This window comes from Poecilia reticulata, chromosome 11, assembly GCF_904066995.2.
Source record: "Poecilia reticulata chromosome 11, P_reticulata-male-v2, whole genome shotgun sequence".
Taxonomy (NCBI): domain Eukaryota; kingdom Metazoa; phylum Chordata; class Actinopteri; order Cyprinodontiformes; family Poeciliidae; genus Poecilia; species Poecilia reticulata.
In genome coordinates this window covers 13,655,408-13,679,595 of record NC_088840.1, presented here as the reverse complement: position 1 = coordinate 13,679,595, position 24,188 = coordinate 13,655,408, and the positions used below count along the sequence as shown (strand labels likewise).

General features: G+C 39.4%; 1 protein-coding gene across 2 annotated transcripts in view; it reads left to right on the top strand.

Moving 5' to 3' along the window:
- Positions 1 to 24,188, top strand: part of runx1t1 (RUNX1 partner transcriptional co-repressor 1) — a 71,806-nt gene that overhangs the window by 27,945 nt on the left and 19,673 nt on the right. For both annotated transcript variants that reach the window (XM_008421960.3, XM_008421961.3), the window contains exons 2-5: positions 11,838 to 11,975; positions 14,142 to 14,383; positions 17,558 to 17,647; positions 21,871 to 22,052. In XM_008421960.3, coding sequence (XP_008420182.1) covers positions 11,838 to 11,975; positions 14,142 to 14,383; positions 17,558 to 17,647; positions 21,871 to 22,052 — 652 coding nt within the window. The remainder of the gene's footprint in view (positions 1 to 11,837; positions 11,976 to 14,141; positions 14,384 to 17,557; positions 17,648 to 21,870; positions 22,053 to 24,188) is intronic.

Sequence of the window (24,188 nt, the reverse complement as noted above, 5' to 3'; positions counted from 1 at the left end):
TTTTTTTTTAAACTCCTTCTCTTGCGGGGCAGAAGGAGAACGGTGGTGAAGAAAACAGTGTTAAAAGAATAGAGAGTAACGTTTTTCAGAGAACAGGGGTGAGGGGCTAAGTCCGGTTTTATGTTGTGCAAATCTGGTTCTACTTAGCAGGGCCCTGGAACACATTTCATAAATTGCAGACATATTTTTTCAAAGCTTTTTTTTTTTTTTTTTTTTTTTTTTTTTTTCTTAGGAGGGAAGATAGTTAACTAGCAGTAATTCTTAACACATGGCAGCAGTCATGTGATATTCTGAAAACTTTTTTTTTTTCCTGCTTCCATCATCTGCTGCTCACATTTGATTTCCACATCTGTCTCTCATGAACGCTAAATGTTATCTCCTAATTTCAAAGTCTCTTTGCAGCATCCTTGCTTCTCTTTCTCCGCAGCCTTCTTTTGTTTGTTGAACTCGTTCCCATGTCTGCTGCAGACCTCAGGCTCACATCTCAGCCTGTTTTTTCCACACATTAAACGCAGAAAAACTGCAACACTCACTTAACCATGCAGTGATGCTGACATCTCAGCTTGAAAAATGCTAAACAAAACCAGGGCTGCACAACATTACGAAAACACGCAACAAAACCTAGGTGAATGTTGCGATAACTTATATATTACTTGTGACAGATAAATCATTTAAGTGTTTAAGCCTGTCCGGCTTCTTGAAAAAACACAATTTAAAAGCAAAGGTTTTATTGAAAACATCGCCCCTGGTCAACATCTGCTGTTTTGGTATTGAAAAGAAGCTCAGATATAGGCTGTTAGTGACTTTACCCACTTACCAACTCTTTATTTTTAAAAACTTTTTATATTAAAACAAGTGTTGCGAGCACAAAGGGTGTAGCGTAAATTTGTCATAAAATATATCACCCTAACCTTAATTTTTAAAAGGCAATGTGAAATAAAAATCTGTTTGGTACCGTAGACTCAAAAGAAATTAGATTTTCTTTTTAAAAAACGTTTGTTTTTTCTCAGATAACTGGGGGTCAGCATAGCTGAAGACACAAAATGAATCAAAATGATTCACTGATGTTTTTTCTTATTCCTGCCACACTTATCTTACTAAATGCGATGCTGAAAAGCCTTTTTACGCAGCTCTAAATGTAAAAAAAGAAAAAAGAAAAGAGAGAGAGAGAGAAATAAATAAGATTACTTTGTAAAACAATAAATCCTGCCATTTCTTTAAAGTGTGTGCCACTGTTGATGTGCCTCTGGCTTAAATAGTTTGGGTTTTGGGTTAAAGGGTTCGAAATTCACTGTGCTTGGATGGGGTACGCCACTGTTGCTTGATATCTTGACATTTGTTGTAGTTTTGCGGGGGGTTTTTTGAGAGGAAATTAAAATTTCTTTCCTCTATTTCTTCCTCTGATGTGGTCAAATGACACGCGCTGTCTCAATCAGGAAGTGGGCGATGGCTTCAGTTTCAAGCATCAGGCATCCAGAAGTGAATAAATCTTTATTTAGGCTGATCGTTTGCATGATGTGCATGAGATTAGGTGACGTCACTGAATGCTTCTTGCTTTGATTTGAGTTGTTTGAATAATGTGTAGGAGCTGTGGCGCTCATGTTTTCAATTTTTAGCATGTCCAAAAATATGGTAGCTTGATCAAATTATTAATGTATAACGTAAGAAACATACAGGACTATTGTTTTTTATGAAAAAACGAGGAACCTACACTGTTCGTCACTTTAGCTGTTGAACATAGTAAAATCTTCCACACTATGTGAATTTACTGATTTTCTTACGTTTTTATAAGAGCAAGTCAAACTATCGCATTTGTAATTTTATTCTCTCCCCATTTTTCTCACCATTACTTTATCTCGATTTCATTTGCCTTCTTCTACCTGCGCCTGTGTTTTCCGCCCTGTGCTTCCTAGCATTCCAACGGTTAAAGTCTGCATTGCAACACGATGAGGTAGGGAGTGCGTTTGATTTGAGAGAATGCATGATGGGGTGTCCCTGTGAATCATTTTTAATGTTACCTAAATGCCTGCTTCCTCACTCTGCTACCGAGACTTTATTTCAACAGATGGGTAAAACAGACATTACTATAAATCTGTTGTTTAACGGTTTGCTTCCATCAACGAGGGGTTCGGGTGTGATTCGCCACACATGTTTCACTGTCCGGCGTGTTTGTGAGAATGTGTTGCGTGTTTAGCAGGATACAAGCGCGTGTGCGCGACCGCGTGTGCGTCGGTGTTTGTGGGACCGAGCAGATGGTGTTCAGACCTCTGCGTACGGTCGAGAAATCTCCTTATGTTCTTCTGAAACAAAAAATGCAGATAAGGTGGGAGCTGCGGAGGACAGTCGGCACCGATCAGCAGCAGATCTATTCCCATCGTGGGCCATTAAGATGTGATTTGGGTCACCTTTACTCATGATGTGAGAAGTTATATGGTAAGCAGGAAGACTTCTAAAATAAACTCTATTGTACCTCTGCATAAAGGCTATTATACCTCCTGAATAATTTTTTATGGGTAAGAAAAAAAATCTATGTAATGTTTTTTCTCTCTCTTTGCATCAATAAAAGATAAGCGCGTAGGAGAGCAACATCTCCTCCGGAAAGAAACAAACGATATTAATGTTTCATTTAGTGAGGCTTGAGTGAGTCTATAAAGCAAGTATTTCATAAAACCAAAATAGAAACGTCGCAGTGTTGCACCGAGTGTATATGGAAATGATCTTCTGACCTACGTTCCAGCACCATTCGGTGTGACGTTGCTGGGAGACGAGATGACCTGGCAGCCGCGGAGGTGACTTAATGCGTGATCATCAGCCTGCGTTGACAATTTTAGGAAGTGGAGGGAAAGATTAAAGAGACGAGGCGGAGTAAAGGAAAAGAGGAGAGCACTCCGGCTTGGGTTTTTTCCTCTGCATCCCGAACCTGTTTGGGAGGGAAATAAAAAATATGATGGCAATTACATCTATTTGTGTGTGTGCGTGTGTGTGAACGGGAGAAAGGAAAGTTTTTCTGTTTGGTGAGCAGCGTGCGTGCTTGCAGCTGTGTGTTTGAGTGTTGTTTTGTGGGGTTGCGGTAGGGCGTTGCATCCATATATCTTCTTGACAAGCGGGTGGAGTTTGATGGGACATGCTCTGCATACTGCTCCATCTGCCTGGGTATTTGTGTGAACCAGTGTGCGTGTGTGTGTGTGTGTGTCTCTGTTACTCCTCTTGCATACAGATAGATCTCTCCTGGTCCTGTGCGTACTCGGTCTGAATCTCAATCAGTGCACCTTTCCCTCTGCAGTGCTCCTTTAACACACCTATCCTTTCGTTCTCTCCACTGATATCCATCTCCTGTCTGTGGCCCCTTTCTTCTCTCCACATCTGCAAGCAGCCAGCACACAGCGCAATCACAAGCCTCTATCACACCATCTCGCTATCACTTCATCTCTTCCATTACCTGCTCTGTCTCTTCACACATTACCATGTGCTGGCTGTGTGTTTTGATGTGGTACACCCAGAGGTTTCATTCTGCACAAACACTGGCATGCTGTGAACATGAGTGCAGGATTTCTTCAGCTTTGGTGCCTCTGTCGCCTGCATTTTAGTGTGTGTAAGGATTACACGACTGCCTGTGTGATCATGGCATGTGTACAGAGGCGGACCTGGAATAGTCAAAGCCCTCGGCAGAATTTATTTTGGGGCCCCTTTCATGCAGTCTACACTTGATCTTTATATATATATATATATATATATATATATATATATATATATATATATATATATATATATATATATATATATATATATATATATATATTTAGCACATAATTATTGAATAATGTAGTTTATGAAAAACATTACTATTATTATTAATAATATTTGTAGCAGTAGTACTAGTAGTATTTCAAATATCTTTCAAAATAAAATCCTCACTGTATTACAGTTTAGATTGTTGCAGGTTTTGCAAGATAAAACAGAATGTTAGCCCTTCAAAATAAAGCTCCGATATTTTCTTCAAAATAAAAAGCTCAACTTTTCAATTGCAAATTGTAGATTCAAAACGGCGATAAGAGAACGTTTCTGTTGATGTTTCGAAAAAGCTTTCAGATTTTCAAAGTAGAAGTTACACTTTTCCATCGTTACATTTTTACAAAGGTATCAACATTTCTGCCTATTGTTATTATTATTGTTATTGCTGATCTACTGATAAGCTCTTATGTTGTCTGTGAAACTCAGGCAAAAAAAAAAAAAATCCATAAACCACGTTTAAATTAAAATTCTGCTATATTCAAAGTTTGAAGGTTTTAGTATTGCGTGTACAACTGTTGCATTTGTAAAACTGACCTGTGGGAATTCAGCCCTGGGCAGGACTTAGCTATTGAAACTCACATGTTTTCCCCCCTACAAAATAATGCTAAGTTGTTTCTAATTGATGCATTCATTTGCCCAAACCGACTGTAAAACTCTCCATGCTGCAGCCACCAACTCTTACCATGCACCGATGTCAATTTTACTGGGTTAACTTGTAAAAAATTATCTCACCTGGCACATTATGTCGTCATTGTTTGTGTATTAAATGGTTAAAATCGTAGCGCGCAACAAGACACAAACAAGCAAATATAATCCTGGCTCGTGAAGTCTTTAGTTTGACGTTATTTCCTGGTGATATTCTTTTTCGAAACACCAAGCGTTCGGTTGTGTTGTCTGTGTTTCACAAGGTGATTTGAATACAAAATGACCCCTGGCTTTGAGCGCGGTGATGAAATATACACCAGTTTGATATAACTTTGTATTTTTGCCTTGAGTTGTGGGTTAGCAAAGTCCTCTCTATAACACGGTGAACTGCTTCTCAGGGACCACGGTCTCCTAGATAACGTTCATTGCAACAACCTTGTTTGAGGCAAGTGATGTAACTTGGATGTAACGTTGGAAAAGGCATGAATCTCAAGTCAGCAGGGGGATAAAAATCTCCTTTCTTTGAGCTTGGCTGAAAGAGAAGCACGAGCAACGGGGAAGGGGGAAAAAAAAAAGGCAAAGAAAGGGAGTGAGATTTTGCAAACATGGAGGATCACGTAATCATGGACGACGCAAACTTGGCTGATGTAAGTGTGAAGACATTTCTGTGTGGCAGGTGGTTGTCCGGGGTTCTGTCTTGTTTCTGTGATTGATTAAAGAAGTTAAAAATCCAAACAGCTCAACCTTTACTTTTATTTTTTCTGAAGAGGTAGCCTTTTGTAATCATGGTTGTGAGAATAGAGATGGGTTAGCTTTTTATTTTATTTTCATAACAGAGAAAGTAAAGGCCAGCGCATGGCGGCTTGGGACGTCCCCGAGGGCAAAGGTTCCCAAGCCTTTCAGTGATTCCCAGTACAACTGCTTCAAAGTCAACATTAGGAATGATTTTATTTATTTTTTTATTTAAATTCCTGCTCAGTTTTTTCCCCACTCTCAGCTCTTGTTATCTCACAATCAGGTCCCAATCAAGGGAAACACTTCTTTAATTGGTAAAAAAAAAAACAACAACCTGCAAGCGGTTGTCATGTAAACAAAACAAACATCAGTTGCTTTGTTTTGGGGACCGACTCCAAGTCTCCCTTTCACCAGTTTGTGTTCACTGTCTCATACCCATTTTGTTTAAAAATTCATCTATTTTCTACCGGTAAACAAACTATTTTATACCCATGTACTCAGTATTTGCATGCAAGTTTATTTTTCTTGTTAAGTTTTTTTGATTTATAAATTTAAATTTAATATAATTTTTGATCTTGGATATAATCCTAAAACAGTTTGTATGCAATTTTCTTCTTCTTATTGATTGTGGTTAGAGTCGCTCTTTGTGATCCCCTGATCAAACTCAAAATAACATTAAAAATCTCCTGCTGGTAGAGAAGTGATGAGAAGAAGTGGTAAAATATTCATCATAGTCTTTTTGGCTCAAATTCCTCATGCAGGCAGTTTTAGAGCAATTAGTTATTATATGTATATCATTCGAATACATAAAGCCCCATAAGTCACAAGTGAACCACAAACCAAAATATTCGACATCATTCGAGGATAAAATCACCTTTATTGGTGACTGAAAAAACAAAAAGCTGAATATATGAATACAATACAATGGTAAGCTGTGGGTGTTAGTTTTTTTCTTTGTTTTTTTTAATCCATAATAAATTATTTGTTATTCCATGCAGTCTACTCTATATTGATTTCTTTTTATAGTGTGCAAAGGTCAAAACAAATGGTAACGGATCCAAAATTGCTCTGACGTTGAGTGTCCCATGTGAAGTCGCAGTATTAATATTCTTGGTGTTAATGTTTGCACTTTGATATGTTGGAAAAAGTCCAATCTATTTTCTGTTGACTTTAGGGTCGGTCCACCCTATTTATGTATTTATTAAAGCTTCTTGAGGAAACTTGAGTTGCTTTCAAAACGTAAACATTGTTGAAAGCACTTTTTTATGTACTGGTGAACAGAGGATTGTTATTTTCCAATGCAGATTTGAGAGGTTTAACTAAAGATAAGTTATTGTGGGGAAAACTTTGAAACTTTAGTAGATTTTGGCAAGTTCGTGAATCATTTATTCATTTAAGAACTAAGTAAAGCAAGAGTATTGCATAGGGACCTCACAAAGCTAGAAACTGCCATTTTGAGATTGCTATAATATGCTGTTTATATAAAACCTTACCAATAACCATGACTATATACTTTACTCTATTAGTTACTTTAAGTAGTTAACCTGAATTGCCAAACAATTTAATTGCATTCTGTCATACTAACATGTAAATCCAGCTGGTATCAACTTCTGAAAAAAGTCAGAGTTCAAAAGTGATAAAATTCCTCCATCAGCTTTCACCGAAATTAATTTATTTATGTTTATTCTTATGATGACTGGTTCCTATCACGATAAGGTTTTCTTTTTGTTTGGTATTTTATAAACAGTACAATGTTGCCCTTCCTATTTCCGTACCGTCGTTAATCAATAGATGTTGGAATTACTTTAAATTACTGGATGTCAAATCCATCACAAAACGGGTAGATACAATTTCTTACATATTCTACACAAGATGCATTTCTCTTACCTGAAAACTACCAGACGGCTCAAACTGTAAAGGTATGAAACTGGCCCAGCCTTTGGGAGCTTGTGATTCAATTAAAATCCAAGTAACTCTACTTCATTATGATAGACGGGAAACGATATGCAATGAGACACCATCGCAGCACTTATAGTCTCTCGAGTATATCTTATTCAAACCACCTCACCTACCAATATTTGTACTAAAAGCTCTTTTATGCTGCAGTAGATAAAGGGAAAAAAAAACCCATCATGAATGGGGAGGCTAATGTGAGTCATTTATCTCTGTCATCTCCAGGCGTGATCGATAGGTTTAGCACCCCTTCTGTCCAAGTGAATCAACACATTGAGGAGACTCTTCTGTTCCCTCATATCTAATTGCTGCCTCTTCAACAACTGTTCTCATCCTCTTCAATCCATTAACTGCTGGACAACAGCACTTCTGAGAAGTCGTAATGTGAGTTAGGTAAAGTCAAAGCACTCATCGCCCCCCTTCACATCCCCCCCCCTCCCCCCCGCCTTCTCCTTTCCATTAAGGCTCTGCACATCAATACCCGTCTGTCCTGGACTGCCATCGATTGGCCACAGATCTGGTGCTTGCTTTCTTTATGATTTTATGCAGGCGGGACAGTAACAGGACTAATAAATGGACAATAGATGTGCAGTCGGCCATTAACTTTTAACAGATGCATTAGGCTGGATGAGATGCCCCATATTTCAAGGTTGTTTAAGGTTGCTTTTTGCTTCTAAATTATGCATGCAGAACCAAGTGCTCCGTGTGGTTCAGCCATCTTCTATAGCCGTAATAAAATGATGAGAGCTTGTCTGATTGTTTGCCTGCTCCCGTCTTAAAATATACACACCATGTTCATGGGCGGAACTCCGTGAGTCGTTTTCAATCACCAGCTTGAGTTGTGTGATGTATTTTTTATTTTATTTTTTCCAATTTATTTTGTTGACCTGAATATTCCTATTGATTCAAGAAGCACGGCAATTGCACAATGAATGGATGCCACAGGCCTTGTTGGTTAGCATGCAGCCATTGATTTTATTCCACTTACATGCCATGTAGTGCACCCAATCAACTCAGACGGCGAGACGGAGCTGTTTGTAAGTTCATGTGTGTGACGACATGCTATTGTCTGGAGGCTCGTGCGCACAGGTTTCTACACCAACTCATTCCTTATCCTTCATCTTCGTCACCTGAGGGACCGCAGATGAGTTTCACAGGCTTGCAGGATTCGTCTCTCTTGCCTCAGTGCAATCATAACGCCGACCCAGGTGTTGTCTACCAATGATAAGCCTGTAACCAAACTCATCTCTTCATCCAATCACAAGGCGTGTTAGGGGGATTTTCAAGATTAGCCTTTCTGCTTAAAATATTCAAGTTTGGCCAGATGTTTTGCTTGGAAGAACATGACTAGCTGAGAAAACACTTTTTTTTCACACCCTGAAACAGGAAGCTAAGTCTGTGACCATTTTATACAGTGACTGTAGGAACTACTTTCTCTGTACAACAGTGTCGTCTCACATTTTTTTCCCCCACGAAACAAATATTAATGAATAGGAAAAAATAAACAAAAAATACATTAAAAACTATATTATATTTGGATGATTAGTATACTTAAGAATTGGTTGCATTTTATTATCAAGTGTTTTTGATGTCGAAAGCTCTCAACTGGGTGAAATTTATAATTTGCTAGTGCAAGATGGGTGAAATTTATAATTTGCTAGTGCAAGATGAAGCAAGATAAGGGGGTCACAATATCAAAAATCTTATATTTTTCTCAGGAAGTAGAAACCCTAACCACACTTACATTCATTTTTACTCATTCATTTTTACCACCAAAAGGACAAGGGGTTTGCATTTCAGTTCAACATTTTTATGGTTTTAAAGCAAAAATCTGATTGTCTTTTTTTGTTGTTGTTGTTTTTTGATATGAACATCCAACTGCTATTACGTAGACAAACATGAACAGACTGGGTGAATGTTTTAAAATGTAATAACCACTGAATGACCATCATTCCACCCGCTGATATCATACTTCTTCTGAAAAATGCAATCTCCCTCCTATTAGATAGATAAATCTATCACCTAAACTACACTATAGTGACGCAAGGTTGTCTTTTCATTTATAGATTTTCTGATGAAGATTAGAATAATTGTTCTCAATTTCTGAATGCTGATTTTCTGCTCCTCTTTTTGACAGGAAGAAATTAAGTGGTCCAAAATGACCCCACAATCGGGAAGAGTAATACACAGAACAATCAGCAGCATGAGCTCAACGGTATATTGGAATTGAATAATCACAGCCATGTGTGAAACGGTGGCTTGACTCGATTTAATTGGCCCGTTAAGCGTATACAGCGTGACGTCTTTCTTGTTTGACGGGGAAATGATGAATTACCTGGGGTCCTGACTCCCAGCTATCTTTTTTTAATGACCTTGTGTTTTCACAGATCGTGTTGTAGGCAGTGATAGTTGGCTACTAGAGGCGAGATTTATTTCTTCTGGCATTTCTGCTGAATTTGTTAAATAAATACCCGAGACATGTTTATTGTGTCAAAATTAGAGAGGTAAAGCGTTCTTTGTCTGGCCTGGTTGGAAAGTATAGAGGAGGGTTTTGTGCTTTCATCACATTTTCCCATCAATCCCTAATTTGTATCGACTCATGCAACACATTTTGCATCATATCGGGTCGTCTGGGTAGTCTGTCCGTCTGTCTGCTTATCAATCTCGGACCAGGTTTTGGCAGTGTAACCTAATATAACACAAAAGCATGTGTCAAAAGCATGTTGTAGCCGAAAATCTAAAATCTTTTAGGCAGATGTTTGCCTAAAAGATTTTAGGTTTTGTTTTGAAGTTGGCTGTGCAACATGTACGTAAAACAATCACCCAGTCCACCATGAACAACAGTGTGGAGAACTCTTTCTAGAAAAGGTTTAAGTTTTTTTATTTTTTTTATTAATCTATATCGCATTTAATCATTTGCCTCAAAATCAAAATAACTCGGATGGATCAAACCTCAGACTAGTTGGAGCTAAACAGAGCTTCTTGAAAAATGTTTGCAATTAGTGAAGCCTTTACTTGATCTGTGAAAACAAAGAGTGGGGAATTATTAGATTTCTCAAAAATATTGAAAAAAAATCTCGAACCCAATATTGTGTTATTGGCGCTATTGTTGCAGCTGTACTCATTTTATGGCCCACAGATCTAATCCTTTCCTTAAGATGTCCCCGACTAGCCTGCAGTATGATAATTATTAATCATAAAATGTAAAAGATACGGCGAGATAACATGAAGTTTCAGTTGTCAATGGCATGTTTTCTGATATTGTTCATTTGCAAAGACCAGTGCTGCCAACAGTTGAAAGAGATCCTATTAATATTTAAACATAAAACTTATTTTGGGGATAACCGAGTGCAGGCGACAGTGTAACTCCCAGCAACAATCAGGATCACCTCATTCATCGGACAAGATTTTTGAACAAGATTAATACTCCATCAAGTGAAAATCACTGTTTTCTGATTGTCCAACACTTAATTCTCAGTTAGAGTTCACAAACCTTGCTTGAAAATCTCAAATCTTTCACACACTTACATCATTCTCATTCTGCCGTCTCTGCAGCAGGTCGATGTGTACGTTAGGATAAACAAATACGCTCCAGCGGGGTAAATGGAAAACAGAGCTGCGGAGCAAACATCTCCATCTCTCGCCCGTCTCCCTGCTGAAAGCCAAGTCAGTGTGACTAAAATTCTTAGTCATGGTGCGCAGCGGCTGCTGGCAGCAGGGCTTGGAGCTAATAGGCTCAGACTATCCTGCCTATTTCGTTTCACCTAAGCTTGACAGAATCACACTCTGGATTCAAACAATGAAATACAGCAGAGAAAAACACAAACATCCCTAAACACAGTGGAGGGTCCAGTGGAAAATGTTCATGAGTGCTCCCCCCACCCCCTCTTGCTGTTAACCAGGTGTGACCCGAGTCCAGATGGACCGTCTGTTTGACTTGGTCACCATGTTGCATTTACTCCAGGGCTACAGCAACACACTCATTGTTACAGAATGTTCTTTTGGTTCACCTTGTAGCTCTCTCTATCTTTTTTTTTAATATAATTTCCTTTCCAAAATGTGCCACGGAGACATGATTTGATAACGGTCTGTTGATTCAATGACAGCCGTGTTGCAGCTTTTTGCAAAAAAGAAGTTCAATATCTTCGCTTGCACAATGAGGGGCTCTGCCCCTCTGCGCACTGCAGGGCTCTGATAAGGTCCTGTTGCCGTTCCCATATATTCAATATGTTGTGTAATCGCCTGAGCAGCGAGCAACTGAATTAAGTGAAAACAGACGTATCGGAGAAAACGTTTTGGTTGTGATAATGAATTTTATCTGTGAAATGTCTCCTTTCTGAGCAGATGTGAATGTAACTTAGAGATACAAGAATTAAACTGTGGGAACGAGGGCACGCATTAGTTTGACTGTAATGAACGATGCAGTCATTATCTCCGGGTCGGGTTGGTGTGGGGTGGTTTTGTAAAACTGGGGGTGGGGTGTGTGTTGGAGGGCAGTATGATTGTTTTGGGTGACACAATGTGTGCTGGAATCAGAGTCAAACTCCTCTCGTAGAGCTCATTTACGCAGCCAGGAGGATTAAAAACTGAGTCCATTTAAAATTCCTCGCAGGCTTCGTCGTCAATTCATGTTTTGGACTCGTCTCGTGAAGAAGATGTTCTCTTATCCGAGCGTTGTTGTGATTTCTGCTTCTGGTTTTGTCTTTCATCAGATCGCACTGGGAAGCGTTCCACCATGCCCGACTCACCTGCGGATGTCAAGACGCAGTCCAGGTTGACGCCCCCCACCATGCCGCCTCCGCCCAGTACACAAGGGGCTCCCCGCAACAGCTCCTACACACCCACCACATGTGAGCAGCGCTCTCATTCTGTATCGCACAAGTCGGCACTTTGCTTCTTTACAATGCTAATAGATGAAAGAAAAGGTAAAGAAACATAGATGAAGCTTCTTGACAGCAGCAGAAATTGCTGCCGTACCAGGACTTCTGATCAAAACCACATTTATTGGAAGCAGAAAATAATGTACAGTCACTTTTAATAGATTACAATATCATTGAGATGCTGTTACTTCAGAAACATTATATAGATTAATTACACACTGACTGATGTTTTCAAGTCTGTATTTTTGTTAACTATGACAATTTTCCACTTACAGACAATGAAAACATAACATTTAAGATCAGAATATTAAATTAGACTAATAATTTTTTTTTTTTTAATGCATTCAGAAATGTGGGCTTGTGTATGATTCTGACTTAAATGATGCTATTTTCAGAAGTCAGTTTTAATCCGGCAAGCGAGCCACGTCTGAACGCATATTCTAATTTAGTGAATGACTGCAGAATTATATTTATCTCTATGTAAGATTTAAGCATTTTTATGGGGTTTTTTATCGCCAGAATTCATGAAGTACTGAACTGCCAGATGCATAAACTAAAATGTGACAAATGATTTAAGTAAATAAGTTCCAAATGGTGAGTTTGCCAGTACAAAGTGGAAGCAGGAAGAAATGTAATGGAAAAAACTTGTGTCTGAAATGGGGATACAAAAATCACAAAGGAACATACAGACCCAGAGTAAAATGCCGTGTTTTCCAGTTTAACTTTTTTTCCACCTTATTACCTAGTTTTTAGTCTTTTTAAGCCTTTTTTAAGATTTCGGGTCAGAAACTTCACTGAAGCAGCAGAACCTTAACCCGCCCCTAAAGTGAGACCACAGTTGACCTGAACCTGGCCTTAATTTCACCTTCGTTTTGAAAAATATTTATAGATGAGCTGACTCTTCCACAGGAGAGCTCCATGGGAAGACAACTAAAGTGTGTAAATGTTAAAAAGGGGGTTCAAATCACCTTAAAACGTTGAGTCTTTTCCGTAAGGCAGAGCTCCCTCCGCTGGTTCATTAACACCCACGCTTACAAACTGTTGGAGCTTCGCCATGATATGCACATCACTGGTGATGAGCAAATTATACCCTTGTATTCTCTCAGAAGTAGATACTTAACCACTTTCATGAAGAGCACTAGAATCAAGGAATCTGAAGCCGTGTGGCTCTAAACGCTTCAAGCTCTCTAGTCTTATCTAAGCCGCGCTCCTTCTACTCTGCAACAGAGGCTCTGTTTTGTTCTTTTCCAGCTTCAGACTTTCCTTGCACCCCTTCAACTTAATTTATACTTTTTTTTTTTCCTAGCCTTCTGTCTCTTTCTGCTGCACACACTTTTGCACCCCACAATTAACGTCGATGCTTCCGTGCAATGAGGGAGGAAAGACCTGGCTCTCTCATTACCCACCCCGAAGGTTTTTTGTTTTTTTTACAAAGCTGTACGCTTTGATTTCCATCCGCCATAATTGTCACCAGATGCAGTTTGAGCATCTCGTCTCTCTCTCTCGTCTCTTTACAGTGGCGGCCTTGGACGGCGGCCAGAGGGGGAGTGAATGTATCGCTAGTCAGAGACTAATCTCATTAAAGAGAGAGCTTTATGTTGCCTTGTATGTCTTTGTACGTCGACTCCCCCAACATGAACAAAGACACGCGACTGCAGTAGCCTCGCTCTAGTGGGGGTCCCGCTGTCCCTGCTTGTTTAGGCTGCAGAGGAGAAGGAAAGGGAGAAGGAGGAGGAAGGAGGTGACATGTCTCCCAAGTGCTGTTCTGTGGGGATGACTAAAGGGATCAGAAAAAGCGCAGAAATTGCAAACAAATGTGGAGAGTGTTAACGGTGGAGCGTGCATCACCTCGATTAGTCGCTAGAACCTGACAGATTGGACGAAGTGTTATCTGTCGCTAAATAAATGTGTTCGTTCAATTTGTTAATACCGTTATCTCGTTTGATTGGTCTCTTTTCTGACATCTTTTTTTTTTGCCACTCATCTTATCTCCTTGCCATAGTTAAAACTTGGATGGCTTCTACGCTCCTTTGAGAACAAACGCCCTATTTTTTGTAATTGTTGTGTCCTACAATGTGAGATTTCAAAAATGTCAAGAGTTAAGTTTGAAACTCTCCTCGTCTTTGTTTTGTGCAGTGACAAATGGCAGTAGCCACTCCCCGACGGCCCTCAACGGCGCGCCATCCCCTCCGAACGGCTACAGCAACGGCCCCAGCTCGTCCTCCTCGTCTTCGCTGGCCAACCAGCAGATGCCGCCGGCTTGCGGTGCCCGGCAGCTCAGCAAACTCAAGCGATTCCTCACCACTCTGCAACAGTTCGGGAACGACATCTCGCCCGAAATCGGCGAACGGGTTCGCACACTGGTGCTGGGACTAGTGGTAAGCAGCTTCCATGTGTACGCGGACGGTGCAAGGGTTAAATGGCTCCTAGAATAACTTTGTCTTTTTGGAAGATGCTCAGCAGGAATAGCATGTTTGGCATTTCCCACTGAACAAAAATGTGATTAAGGGAGCGCTTCTCGTTCACAGTAGGCTGTTCTTTAATTGTGTTTGTAAAGCAAGATTTTAAATACTCTAGGAATGTGTAAATGCCTTCTGTCTTAAGTGCTTTAAGCTGACAACTTTTGTAAATTAGTTTTACGTAAACAACAATGTAAGTCAGTGTGCAGCTTGGTTCAGATCTCACCAAACAGTGTGTTGTTACTGTTTCTTTTAAACATTGATATTTTTAACTAATAAACACTGAAACCAGCACTATCAGTTTACTATTTTATCCGTGTTTTGCTGGTATTTTTGTCTGTTTTTTACCACATTTGGAGTTTTCTAACGTGAATTCTCTATAACATCTCTAATGAGATGAACTTTATGCACAACACTGCTTTCAGGTTGGAAAGCAGTGTTGCCTGTTCAGCTGGAAAAATGTAATTCTAGACTTTTTATTAAACTTTTTATTGATCTTATTGTATAAATTACGAGTTGTGTGCGTTTCACACAATCATATTGTAGAATGTGATTACATTTTAGATCCCTTTCTAAATTAACATCATATAACTCAAAGAGCTTTATGAAAACCTTGGTACAAATAAATATTGAAACACTATTTCAACCTTATATCCGGTGCAGCACAAATGAAGCCTGCAAGTGTAAAAAAAAAAACACATTCAACCAACTGAGATTAGATAAAACAGATGTGTCCTCTAGCTTAGCTGACATGGATATATCAAGGCTGCGATCAGAGGAAAATTTGAGCTTAATGAGCTGGGGGATACCGAAATAGTGATTGAATGTTGGAAAAGAGGAGGAGGAGGCAGAAGAGATGAAGAGGAGAGAGGGGGGAGATATTTTCTTAATTAACCACACAGAGTATAACCTGTTTTTGGCTTTTCCCGTGTTTGTTTTTCTCGTCGCGTGCGTACGCACGCGCCTCTCCTGCGTCCTTTTGGCTCGCACACCTCCCCACCACGCGTCTCTCTGTTCTCCCTCCGTTTCATCTCCCTGCTATCAGCATCTCTGTGTCCCTCCTCCTGCCTTATTGAAAAGAGTGACACTGTTAATTAGTCGGTTGCGTGCAGGGGAGAGGGAGAGACGGAGGCTCAGGAGGTTTCGCTGGCTGTCAAGAACAGCCCCGACGCAATCTGGGCGAACAGATGTAAGGCTGAATGCAACAAAACTCAGGTCTGGGAAATAATTCAGAGTGCGAGGAGGAAAAATAATATCGTCTGCTTTTTTTTTTTTTTTTTTTGCACGATGTCTGTCTCCCTTGATTCTTTGTTTTTCTCTCTCTCCTTTGTTTGGCTGTTATTTTGCAAGCGTTCAGCTCCTTTGTCTACTTGATGCTAAAACTGAAAGTCGTGTCATCAATCATTAAAATGGAAACAAAAGAAGATGCAGTCCAGATTTCACATCAACGTTTGTGTTATTAACCATAAAGCTATTCAAGTACAAAGACAGATACAAAGAGATTGTTTTTTGACTGCTGGAAAAAACAATAGCAAGATTAGAAAATTCAAAGGACATGCTTAATAAAATAGTTTCACTGGAAGTCCCACTTGTTTTATCAGATATACGGTAACAACTCTGAAGTCGGAGGCTACAGGGGCTCAAGTAGGTCTTGTGGAAAAAATTATGTTAAAAAAATAAAACGGCGGTAAGAATATACAGATTATTTTTAAAAGCGGAAATGGTAGCAAAGAAGTTATGGCTTTCTTGGAAATCTCTACAAGTGGCTAAAAGATTTTAGAACCTATTAGACATTTTTGCAGTACGACATTATAATCCTCGGCTGGCAAAATAGAGCCTGTCTAGTGAAACCAGGCATGTGCAGAGCATGAAAATCATACAAATCTCCAAAGTGGATTTAAAAGAGTGCCACATTTTGAAGCTTTTTGAGAGAAAATAAAAGGAGAAATGACAGGAATATGAAAATGTGAAACTTTATTTTAATTCCCGGATGGATGGATGGATGGATGGATGGATGGATGGATGGATGGATGGATGGATGGATGGATGGACGGACGGACGGACGGACGGACGGACGGACGGACGGACGGACGGACGGACGGACGGATGGACGGACATTAGCATGCAGAGATGGTCATTTTTAGAAAATTGAATGACATAAAAGGTTTGGTGTATTTGTACACATGGAGGTTCTCTGGAGAATCTGCTCCCATCTGATTATGAAAATTAAAACATCCAAATGCCCAAAAGCTTTTTTTTTTTGTTCTTGCCAATGAATGCACACCAAGATTTATTCAGTTTGTGTTTTTCACAACGTGCAGGTTTGCGCTTACATGTTTTCAAGATTCAGTTTATTTTATTGTCAACTTCATGGATGATAGCAGGTAGCCTAAGGATCCGGCGAGGATATTCTGAAATGGCCGTAAAATAGCTAGTTCTTTAAGGTGAAAGGTCAAATCTGAGGTGTTTGTGTGCGCCATATCCAGGGTAATAAAAGTGATGTATGTTCTGCCAGCCTTGGCAAGATCTGGAGGTCTGTCAAAAACTAAAACAGCAACACTCTTATGACAAACTCCCCCAAAATTCTTGGCTATGATGATGATTTATTTTGTATGTTTTTCCATTTAAGTCTGTTCAGCCCTCTTACTGGTAAAGTGATGGCATCACTGATGTCATCCAAAAATGGAGGATGCTTAATATTTGAGTAAAATTAAAATACCCTAGAAAAACATTTTCACCTGACTGTGCAGAAAAGTACAATACGGAGCAGACTAAATTATATAATTTAGAGTGCAGAGGTGATGTGAACAGTCTTAGACCTTGAAGAAAGATAAAGACAACCCGTTATTAAAAGGTACAAGCAATTCGTACCAATTTAATGCCTACGGCTGCAAACATTTTGAGATTTCTACTTGTGTCTTTGTTTTGTGAGGCTCTTTTCACTGTGGTCTGCCACATATGCTTCCTATTACAAAAGCCAAAACATTCACTCCAGACCAGGATACAGCTTAGCTTCCAATAAGTAATATTATCACTTAATGCCTTCCACATGGAGTCATGTTTTCCTTCTCCTTCTCTCTTCTTCTCCCACAGAATTCCACGCTAACCATCGAGGAATTCCACTCCAAGCTCCAAGAAGCCACCAACTTCCCCCTACGACCTTTTGTCGTACCCTTCCTGAAGGTAGATATTCAAATATACAATGACTACAAAGGGGTTGCCTGCCTGTACGTCTCTCGAACCAGAATCTGGAAAGCATTTAGGCGTCCGAGATCCAGATGTGCCCACTTAAGCTCAAGATATTCATTCCCATTTTCAGCATTAGCCTTTATTTTTCAGCAGATTTATTCCTCTGTTTCTTTTTTTTTTTTTTGCCCTTGCTGTTTAACACAAGGTTTTACTCTCTTTCTTTCTCATTGTACTTTTCCTCTGGTATAAATGATTATTTTCTAAAAGCTAACAAACATGCTTGAATTGAATTGTGTCTTCATGCGGGAGAAAAGCAGATAGATATTTAGTGAACATTCTATTTTTTTCACCATATAGGTTTTGTCTCAGTTTCATTCATTCATACTTTCATTCTTTTAAAAGATTTAATATTTCACCTGCAGTGGGTTACTCACTTTGTGCCTTTAGTTTGTATAAATCCATGGAGTCGTAGCCTGAAGCTGAAGCTGCTCGTCCAAGAGAAAAGCAGACTTCCACCATCAAATTATGCAGTTGTTTTGAAATGGAACTAATTAACCTGGATTTATGTTAAATAAATCAAATATTAATGCCATCAGCTGCAGGTAATGTTAACTATTAAATGCTCCATAACCCTTTAAAAGAGCCTCAATTCAAAAATCCCAAACTGTATCGCTTTGAGCATGCAGCTGGCCTCCCGTCTCCGTCCCAGCTCACCGCATAAGAATTAAGAGTGTCGGCGATTCTTGCGTTCGTATCTCCGAGCGAAGCTGTGGTTGTTTGTGTGCATTTAGTGTTGCGTAGCTGCATATGCTGGTCTGCAGCTTGCAGGGAAGGCCTGTGGCGGTGCAGGCAGGCAGAGTTACGATTTGTTGTGATAGTCAAACAGGACGAATAGGCCTGTGGGGGGGTGAGGGTGGGGGTTGTACTGAGGGGATCTGGGATGTGTGTGGAGACGAGATCAATATCAGTTTGTAACTGAAAGATGGAGAGCACGGACAGGCGGAACACTTAATATAAAGCTGGCTTGTTTCTGTCACGCCCTTTTGCTCTTTGTTTACGCAGCCTGCGCGCGCCTTTAACCCAATATTCTGCTATATTTGTCATTTTTTCCTCTATTTATCTTATCTGCTCACCTGCAATTATTTCCGACCTTACGCTGCTGTTCTCTCTCCATCAATCCGTCCGTCCAATTCCCCCTTTTCCTCTCCTTGCCAGATGGTGAGTGCATCGCTGGGATGGCTGTGGAATCAAAGATGCAACTTTCTTCTTTTTTTTCCCCCCCTGAATTTCTCCTTCCCTCTCTCTATTTCGCTGTCTCTCTCCCCAGCAGATCATTTTAGTGTCTTCCCACAGTGGGGCCTTTAATGCTAGGTAACCATATGGTACCTTGGACGTGTAGGGAGGGAAGGGGGGGACATTTAAAGGTGCAACAATGTGCGTCAGGGTGTGTGGTTTTTCGTTAAACTAATTCCATACACAAAGTTCAACCCGCCGTCTCAAACCCACTCAACTCCTCGTCCCCTTTTTCTTAATGCTAAAACCACAAATTGGTTTGGAGGCCTTACTGGAAGGAGGCCGTCATAAACCACACAATGCCTGTGACGTGATGTGCTTGTTGGGCGTCCGCCACAGGTTTGCCACAGCGTTTCTCCGTTTTCGCCAGCTTACGTCGTGCTGTTGCTGTCAAACCGTTCGGCCTTCTTTCAGCGCAACACAACAAATCCGCCGGTGAGAACAAGCCGCAAGAGGAAATGATCAAAATGGGATAGCAGAGGCAAAAGCTGCATTGTCTGCAACGGTGTTTGATGTAGATGTTGATGAATGTTTTTTATTATTATTATATGATAGACCGACATAGTGTAGAACTGAAAAAATAGTGGCAGGACAGAAAGGCATGTCAGAGTTTATGGGAGAACGTATTAGAGGCTGCAGACAATTTTGACAACTGAAAACTGATCTTGACAGACTCCCTCAATCCAGGGTGACAGAGTTTAACTCTTTTGCAAAGAAGAGTTAAAATGGACAGTCTCTGGATGTTCAACGCTACAGGAAACTGAAGGACCTGCAGCTGTTTTTACAGTGAGATGGTGCCACAAAAAGAAGACTGAAAAGACGATACTTTGTAAAAAGAAATAATAACAATACATCAATTTGTCTTTCAAAGTGAGTTAATATTTTGTCAGTTTTTATTTTATTTTTTATTTTTTTGCCAATATCTTCATTGTTATTTGACAAAAGGAAAAGGTAATAATGTGAATCATATTTAAAGCTTAGGTTATCGAATGCTTATTGATGGTTTATTTTATTTCTTGTACTTGTATGTGTGTGTGTGTGTGTGTGTGTGTAACTGTCTGGCAGCTTTACAGAAGCAAACACCGCACTTAATCACTTGAAAAATGATGCAGCCTCTTTAGTGCTCTGCATTTCTTGACTCAGTCTCCTTGTTAATGCCTCCCACATCTCACAGGCAATTAGGATGACCTCCAATTAATAAAAGATTGGTTCATCAGGGTCAAAGCTATTTATTTTAGCCTATTTTTTTATTCTAGAATAATTATGATCATAAACTGTTACTGGATCATTAGCTCTGGAAGGTAAATCAAAGTTCAGCTCCTGGCATTTCTTTTACTGTATGATGGTGCTTTCCAAAGATTTAAACATTAATGCTATAATATATTTTTTTTTTAAATCAGAGCTGAGTTATGCAAAGATTAAAATAACAGGAGATTAAATAGATGGAAAAGTTGGAGTGGATCAGGGGGGGAACATTAAAGCAGTAAAGCTAGACAAGGAAAAGATTATAAAACCCCCAAAAAGTCTTAAGACCTTGAAAGATTTTCTTTTTTTGAGGACAAAACAAAGATTAACCCACCTAAAGCGTGATGTATCCCGGCTAAAATAGCACCCGTTCTTGTTCTGAGCCTTCCTGACGCAACGCTTTCATCTTCTTGCCTTGAAACACATGCCATCAGATGTCTTTGAAGTGGATGCTCACATACCTGTATGTCCCTGTAACTTCACAAGAAAGCAAACTCCCTCTGTTACAGTCACAGACAGATTGAAAAGAAGGTGCTGTTCTTACAAAAAATTAAAAATGAATGCGTCACAGAGAAACCTTATAGGCGTTAATGTGCTCCTGGTCACTTGGAGCAGTGATGGTTCAGTAGTAATGCAAAGGTGAGTTTAATCATCGGTGCTTTGAGTCAAAGAATGAGTTTTCTGATCTCTCAGATGGAGACATGGACAATTTCTGAGCTTTTCTGAACAGCTCTCTGCCGTCCGTTTAACACTTTCATTAGAAAACATAATTTTATAATTTATCCTAATAAAATAAAACATTAGAAATGTAACATCATTTAATTAAAATATGTGTTTGGATGCTTCAAAAATACATGACATACCTTTTTTCCTGTTTTTTTATTTTTTTTTAACATCTGGAAACTTCCCAACTTGGAATTACAAGAGTGACTAAAATTTGACTTTTTGACATATGCTAAGTGAGACAAAAAATACCCAACTGAAGATGTTTGAATAATGCCTTCCAAGATATAAAAAAAATCCCTATTTGCTTCAATAAAAAACAATAAAACAGAATTAAAACATCAAAATAACAAAATCAAGCCAGACACAATACTACATAATAAAATGTTTATTTGGAGCTTGTCGTTTTTGTTTCTTACCGTCATAAAACAGACACACAAAAAAAAAATAATGTAACGGTACCAACCGTTCTCACTAGCAGAGTAATAAAAAATCTTATTTGCAGCTGACGGTGAACTCATAAAAGAAAAATAGTGAATAAAAGATTCTGAACACTTTTCTTTTAATCTTAAAAGTTCATTTTGCTTTTGGTTTAATGTAAGGCATAGAGCTGCGTTCGCCGCCACTTTATGATTAAACGGGAGCCATCTTCCAATTAGCAAACACTGTCACATAATGTGACATGTGGTTTCAAAAAACTATTAAAATATGTGACTCACGTCTTTTAGTAGCTTTTTGAAACCACATGTGTGCCTCCTGTTTACCATCATGTCACAAACGGAGATCTGACTCCCAGCTGACGGCGTCAAGTTTTATATAAATATATATATATATATATATATATATATATATATATATATATATATATATATATATATATATATTTTTTTTTTTTTGTTGTTGTTTATTTGTTTTGTTTTTGATGTAATTTTATTTCTTTTTTTTTTTTTCTCCAGGCCAACCTGCCGTTACTTCAGAGGGAGCTTCTACACTGTGCCAGGCTCGCCAAGCAGAACCCAGCTCAGTATCTGGCTCAGCACGAGCAGCTACTCCTAGACACCAGCACCACGTCCCCCGTGGACTCCTCCGAGCTCCTGCTCGACGTCAACGAGAACGGCAAGAGAAGGACGCCAGACAGGTGGGCACATTAAAAATAATATTAAAAAAAAGATTAGAACGTCGCTCTGGCTCTTGTAGTTTTTTTCTGAACAACCGAATTTGTGAGAAGATGAGTCAAATGATTTCCGAATGAAACGGTCGGTCCAGCTCCTCTCTCAAATCCGCCACTACCTTCTCTTCCTCTCTCTGTTAGTTGAGCTCATGTATAAATTCCCTTTGAGGCTTTCTGCATCCCATTGAGCTGTTGCATTACTCTCCAAACACGGGCTGAGCCAACAGGAGGCAATAGTGTGATGTGTAAATGTATGTATGGGAAGGGTTTGTAAATGCACCACTGGGTTTTTTGATGTGCTCTGTTGGAGGTCTTGGCTCCTCGCTGCTGCCCTTAATAGGTGGGAACTGTAGAGAGGAAGTCGATAACACACACCTGGCTCTACCAAGACACCCACTTGTACAAGGTAGACGAAGAAATGTGGTGGAGTACTTCAAATAATGTTTTGATACTTTGTTAGTCTTTTTTTTTTTCCAAGGCAATAAAGAGGACAAAAAGATACGAGACAAATTTGAATAATATTTTTGGGAAATTATTTTTGCTTTTGGAAATGAATGTTTTATGAATCACAGATTGACTGCAGATATAAATTGAGGATAATCCAGTAAAATGTTGGCTTGCTCATTTATTGCTGTCATTATGCTAAGGTGGTTCTAATTGCTAACGGTCAAACTGTGTCCGGGAATATTTCTACAGCGTATAGCCTTACCCAGGTTAGGTTTGAACTAGAGATAATAAAATGTAGTTCAGATGAATTAACCTGTAAAATAACCATTAAGCATAGGAAGCTGTACTTAATGGTATAGCTAAATTTAGCAGGAAGTGCTTGCTAAATTTAGCATCATTAGCTGTTAGCAGCTAGCCAGTCACAGTATTCTGACAATGCTTAAAAATCCTGTACAAATGGTCTGTCACACCAGAATCAAATGAATGGCTTGTTGTCAGGGCTCTGCAGAAGAAAAACATGCTTGATTCAGATGTTATAAAAACTGGGACGCATCCAAAAGTCGCATAGCAGCGCCTCTTGAGGACTGGAGCTGGACATCCCTGCTAGTCATGCTAACTGCAACTTAGGAGGCAGACAAAGAGATTTTGTGGATTCTAATATCGCAACATCTAATTATTTCTATGCAAGCATGTTTGTAAAAATCAACTCAATTAGCATCAACTCAATCCATTTATTGCAGCCAGACTGTATCATCTAATCCCTGTAGTAGACTTTAAAAATGGCTCAGTGCTGCTTATACTTCTTCAAACTGAAAACTAGAGAAGAACTTTACCCATTAAGGCAGAGACTCATTTTAGACTTAAAGAGTTGTTTATGCAGTTCGTGTGTAGCAAAGGGTAGAGAGGTATTAAAATCTACATACAGGTTCTCACATTTATCATTATTAAGCTTTTTTTTTTTAAGTTTCGGGATGTAAGTTTGAATAGAATTGTGTTTTGTTGTGCATTTTTGTCTGGGCTGCAAGTACAATGTAAGCATTGTACTTTAAAATGAAGTCCCAGCGGCTGAAAAAAAAAAGAAAAGAAATGGAGACAGGCTAGGTGAAAGGGAAATGTGCATATTATATCTGCTGAGGGGCAAAACTGCTGAATGTGTTATTAAACATTCTCACCTCCCTATCCAACTCCACCCCAGCCTCCTTCAACACCAGGATAGTCTGTTTTTAGGGGGGCGGTTCAGTAATACCTGCATATTTGCAAGGCCATCTGGTACACAGGGGAGTGGGGTTAGGAGAGAAGGTGCGTTCATAAATGCGAGAGGTGAAAATATGAGAGGAGTGAAAAAGTACGGCGGCATCTGTATTTAGTGAGAAAAAAAACAGTATCTACGTGTGAAATGCGTGTGTGTGTGTGTGAGGGTATATCCAGTGTGAAAGTGTGAGTTCAGACTTGTGTGAGAGCCTGGGGAGACGGGCTGATAACACATACAGATGAGGCTCCAGCACCATTATGGCTGGCTAAGCACCTCGAGTTTCTGCTTACCTCCACTCTGCCTTCCCACAACTCTTCCCAGAATATTGGAATTTCAGTTTTCTCTGCTCTGTCAATGCATGCTGATTACAATCATATTGTCATCGTCAGGTGAAAATCTGGTAT